This window comes from Castanea sativa, chromosome 11 (genome assembly GCF_040712315.1).
Source record: "Castanea sativa cultivar Marrone di Chiusa Pesio chromosome 11, ASM4071231v1".
NCBI classification, from domain to species: domain Eukaryota; kingdom Viridiplantae; phylum Streptophyta; class Magnoliopsida; order Fagales; family Fagaceae; genus Castanea; species Castanea sativa.
The window spans coordinates 1,576,802-1,582,389 of record NC_134023.1 but is presented as its reverse complement, the minus strand read 5'-3'; the positions used below and the strand labels follow the sequence as shown (position 1 = coordinate 1,582,389).

The 5,588-nt window shown below is 33.4% G+C and overlaps 1 protein-coding gene across 1 annotated transcript; it reads right to left on the bottom strand.

Moving 5' to 3' along the window:
• Positions 1-1,547: 1,547 nt before the first annotated feature.
• On the bottom strand, positions 1,548-3,659 carry LOC142617770 (putative acetyltransferase At3g50280). The gene has a single exon (XM_075790726.1). The coding sequence runs from the start codon at positions 3,137-3,139 to the stop codon at positions 1,814-1,816; it is 1,326 nt and encodes a 441-aa protein (XP_075646841.1). The 5' UTR covers positions 3,140-3,659; the 3' UTR covers positions 1,548-1,813.
• Between the last annotated feature and the right edge of the window lie 1,929 nt (positions 3,660-5,588).

Below are 5,588 nucleotides of genomic sequence, written 5' to 3'. Positions count from 1 at the left end.
CAGTTGGATCAATTTGCTCTTTGGAGCTCTATTTTGGTTTACTCAAACACATTATTTATTCATACTGCTCAATGTTATGAGTTTTGAGGTTCAAATGATTTGAATTGGTTGATTGAGGCACCATCCTGGAAAATAGCGTTTAAAAAAATAATAAATAAAGCCATTTTACGTCTATTTTTGTGGCATCCTTCTCGTAAGTATTATTACTTCACTTGATATCATGAGACTATAGGTTCAATTAGTGAATTCAGCACATATAATTTTCTGTTCTAAATACTTTGAATATCACCCTGCTGCATTCTGTCTTGAGGCATAGATCTTTTCTTTTCTGTTTTTTCTTTTTCTACCCACCCTTTCGATAAGTTCTAAATTCATGGTTAAAAGTCCCCAAGTACTGGAATTTCAAGGTAGTTAGAGAAGTGGATATAGTGTGATAAAATAGTTCAGAAACTTTGGTTCGTTTAGATAATGACGATGGTGTGAATCTCAACTGTATAAGCATTATGGTGCTTCATTGATTTACTATATGGGTAGCTTTGTATGAATATAGTTTTCCTTGATTCATACTATTGGGAGTTGAGATTGTGTGTTAAATAATCATATGCCAAAAGGCCCAAAACCCGCTTTCATATCATTGCACGTTTGAGAAAATTTACATGAGCTCACATGCTATTATACCTTTCTATGAATCAATCATTGCATGTTTGAGAAAAATTTACATGGGGGAAGGGATTACGTAACACCAGCACCTTAGCTCCAAAATCTTGGAGTGGCAGCATTTTAAACCAAAAAGAGTGCGATGGATTGAGGCTAAGAATGGAAGACTTTAATGGAGCTTTACTAGCCAAGATTTGCTGGTCACTATCAACTAATCAAGGCAAATCTTGGGTTCACATGTTGAATGCCAAGCTTGTCTATTGCCCTCGATTGTGCTACATGTTGTCTACGTATTTTTTAATATATATATATATATATATATATATATATAAATAAGTATCACAATTTTTTTTTTTAATCTGGTATTTTTTTTTCTTTTATAATATGTTATTTTAACCAATTTAATAAATCACATCTTTTATATATAAAAATATATAGATAGAGAAAGAAATTTAGCAAAAAAATGTGTCAAATTATTTCATAAAAAAATTTCTTATATACTTCTATAAAAAAAAAAATATTTCTTATATATTATGTAGTAAAAACAGAAGTGTAATTTTATACCAACTATACTTTCTATCTTTTTTTTTTTTCTAAACCAAAAAATTAAGTTTTTTATTTTTTTTCTTTGATCTGCTGCTGCTGCTAACAAATTGACATGCCCAAAACAGTTTAATGAAGCAATAAGTTTTGCTAAATTAGGGGTGCACATCTTCTTGTCATCTGTTCGCTGTTTCGAAAACCATTGTACATATGTGACAAAAGTTACTGGGACTGCTAGTTGCATATTCATGAACGAAGCAACTTTTTTTCTTCTTTTTTGGTGGATAATCAAGGGAAATCTTTATTGAGAACAAGTTGCCAAAGCACCTTTTCATTATTCTAAACAGAGAATCTACAACAAATTTCTTTGCTCTCATCTGTACAAGGGAATGATCCATTGAACTGAATAAGTTTGACAAACATAATGGTTAAGAAATCTGCAAGAAATAAATGCAAACACAACAATAAAATGTTGAGCAAAAGATCCCAAGAAAGTAAATTGATGGTAGTAGTGAGACGACCAAAAATTAAGAAAAGCATCCAGTTCTTGGAATGAACCAATCTGGACTAACCCAAGTAAAGCCACCATAGTTGGCCATAAGTAATTATAAGTTCATGTGGCCACAGCCTCCATAAACTCTGCATCCTCTCCCATAGCCTCTAGAGTCTCAGGAAAAAGGCAAGCTTCAAAATCAATGCTACCCTCTTCCTTACCAGGAAACACAAGTAACCGCCCATCAAATTTAGTCCCAGCACCGCTTCGCAATGCCACGGGTTTTCCCCAACCAAAGTCATTACCATACACGTTGTGCCGTGGGGAGCTTCCTAAGAGCAAGGTGTTGATTATGGGGCCACTGAAGTTCACCATCCTAGGATTTTTCACCCATTCATCTAAGAACTTTCTCACCTCATGTGGCGTCTTTGAAGCAAGCACATTGTTTATGCGCCAAGCCGCCCAGCCGAGTCCATGTTCTATCAGTTCCCCTGCTGTGCTTGTGACTCTCTCCGCATCCACCGCATTCCCGAAGTGCTGTTTTGGCAATGGAGGCTGCATCCTTTGCCTTGTACCCATAGCAATCGTGCACTTAACCTCTTCATCAGCCTCCAGACACCGACTGCGAGTCACAGATAGCCAAAAATGACCCAAGAGTGCTTGCAGAGATGAGATCCTATCGGTGCCCATTTCATTGTTGGCCTTTGCTTTAAGTTCAGCAATTTTTTCTTTTGTAAAGTGAAAATACCTTTGTTTCAGCGGAGGAGGGACCAATTCCTGAGTCTTTTCTTCATGGATATTTGGTATATGAACTGGAAAGTTGATGATTCCGTCAAAATGGCTACGTTCAAATGTGGGATGCGGTTGCAATTTCTCGCAAGTGCCTCGAGAAATCTCAGACCAAGTATTAAAGAAATGCCAGAATGTGGTTCCATCACAAACCGCATGGTTAAGAGTGCAACCGATGAAGATGCAGTCAACAAGCTCAGTTACTTGCACTGACAGCAACGGCTTGGAAATGCCCTCGCAGTTCAGAACATAGTTCATAAGAAAGAAGGAATCGACAATCTGGGGAAGATAGATAGGCTCAAGGATATCAGCCATAGTAGTACCCTCTGCAGCTGCATGGACTAACTGGGCTCCATGGTTATTGCAGTCAATGAAGAAGGAGGTGGTGTTATCTTCACTGTTTTCAATCATGGCAAGACGCCCAGCAAGGGGATAGAATATATCCAATGTGCTAGAGAGAGAGGATTGTAGGTGATGAATCACATTGTTTTCTTCAAGTTGTTGCTCCTGTGAAGTTGTAGGTTTGAGAAAGATGAGGCCCCTTTGAATAGGACCGTATGTGAGGAAGCGGAGATCCCATGGAGTTAACTCGATTCTTCTGGTTGAGTAATTGTTACTGGTGGGTCGGATAGTACTGGTGGAAAGGAAGTGAACCATGTTGAAATTTGATTTCTACGCACACAAGTGTAGGACTTTGCTAAGAAACACTGTAGGTCGAATCTCATCAAACACTAGCGTATGATCATGCCCAGGTAGGCCTTGTGCATTTAGTGCCAGTTCGTTTCAACGTTTTGAGCTTAAAAAATCATTTTTTCAAAAAGTCAATTTTTTATGTGCGTTTGGCTAATCACAAAATGCAATTTTTTGAAAAAAGTTGTGTTTTGTATTTGTGAAGAAACACGCAAGCCAATTATGGAGCTCTGGAGGTTCATAACCAAAAAGTCCATGAGCGTTCTGAAGCTATCTGTTGGGCTCTTCCAAAAATTACCAAATTACCCATGAAAAATCATCAGTTCTCACGCTAACGGGCAAACCCTGGCCTGAGAAATTTTTTTCTTGGAATAATCCTCAGAGGTACCGAAAATTACCAAATCACTAACGCCTCTAAGCTAAGGAAAAGATTAATAATAACAAATTTTCAAATCCAAACACAAAAAATTATAACAAATTCCCAAATCAGCTAAGGAAAAAAAATAATAATAACAACTATCCAAACCCAAACACACAAAAATTTATAACAAATTCCCAAATTAGCTAAGGGAAAAAAAAAAAAAAATCAATCCCTTGCAAAATAGGATTCCTCAAAATGCAAAACAAAAAAATATCAGAATATACCCAAATCTTTCAAATGGAGTTCTGTGGACGGATGATTTCTTGACAACGGATGAGTAATTGGCCATCCCACACAAGGGTTTCTTGAGTAAGGACGAAGTGGCCGGAGGAAATGGCTAGGAAGAAGAGAGTAAAGAAGGAAAAAAGGAAAAGTGTAATGCGTGGGTGGAGGAGAAAAAAAGAGTGGGAAAAAAAAAAAGAAAAAAAAGGAAAAAAGATGTGGTGCAGTACATGTGTGGAGGAGAAAAAAAGAGGGAAAGAAAAATGAAAAAAAAAAAAAGAAAAAAAAAATACTATCACAATATTTTTACAATAAATTTTAATATTGGAGAGAAAAAAATAATTTTTTAAGAAAAAGAAAAAAATAATTTTAATAGTACATTCAAATTAAAATCAGTATTAATTTTTATCACAATATTTTCACAATAAATCTTAAGTGGTAAGTTATTATTAGCTAATATTGGTGAGAAAAAATAATTTTTATAGAAAGAGAAAAAAATCATTTTAATAGTACGTTCAAATTAAAATCAGTATCAATTTTTATCACAATATTTTTACAATAAATTTTAAGTGGTAAGTTATTATTAGCTAATATTGGTGAGAAAAAAATAATTTTTATAGAAAGAGAAAAAAATAATTTTAATAGTACGCTCAAATTAAAATAAGTATCATTTTTTTATCACAATAATTTCACAATAAATCTTAAGTGGTAAGTAATTATTAGCTAATATTGGTGAGAAAAAAATAATTTTTATAGAAAGAGAAAAAAATAATTTTAATAGTACGCTCAAATTAAAATCAGTATCAATTTTTTATCACAATATTTTCACAATAAATCTTAAGTGGTAAGTTATTATTACCTAATATTGGTGAGAAAAAAATAATTTTTTTAGAAAGAGAAAAAAAATTGTAATAATACGTTCAAATTAAAATTAGTATCAATTATTACAATATTTTCACAATACTTTCACAATAAATATTAAGTGGTAGGTTATTATTAGCTAATATTGTTGAGAAATAATAATTTCACAATATTGATTTAAGTATGAAATAAACTCCCTTATATAGACATTGTCCTTTTTAGTAATTTACCTCTCAAACTGCCACTTTTATAAGTGCTAGCCAAACACTCAGCTTTTTCAAAAAACACTTTTTAACAGTTTTTACCAAACACTCAGCTTTTTGAAAAATCACTTTTTCATTATGCACTTTTTAAAAATTCAACTTTTTCATTATGTACTTTTTCAAAAAGTTCAACCAAACTCACCCTAAGATTACAAACAAATGTAATTCAATAGTTAAATAATAATATTTATTTTATAGAATAAGGTGGTGGGGTTAAGTTATAATTAATTTTGAAGGTAAATTAAAAAAAATATAAATAATATTCCAAATTTATTTAAAGAGAGAATAATGATGTTCCAAATTTTTTATTTGGTTGTTGTGCGTTCCTGTGTTTTTTTTTTTTTTTTTTAAAGAAACAATGGGTTCAAACAATGGTTTCTTGAGTGTTGGGTTGTGTATTTTCGATCTGTGGTGGGACCGTTGTTGCCAGCTTTTTAATAAAGCTAAGTTAGTTTGTGTATTATACAGTCTATGATGGCACTTGTCTTTGGCCGATTGTGATGAAGCTTTGTCGGTTCTCGGTTGGAACTAAAACAAAGGATAATATAGTGAAATTATTCGAAGTTTGTCTCGTGGTTTTTCCCTTCAAGAAGAAAGGGTTTTCACGTAAATCTTTGTGCTTTTGTGTGGTTATGCTTCCGCGGCTGAA

Excerpts from the sequence above, each read along its gene's own strand:
- LOC142617770 (XM_075790726.1), bottom strand. The coding sequence starts at position 3,139 with ATGGTTCACTTCCTTTCCACCAGTACTATCCGACCCACCAGTAACAAT.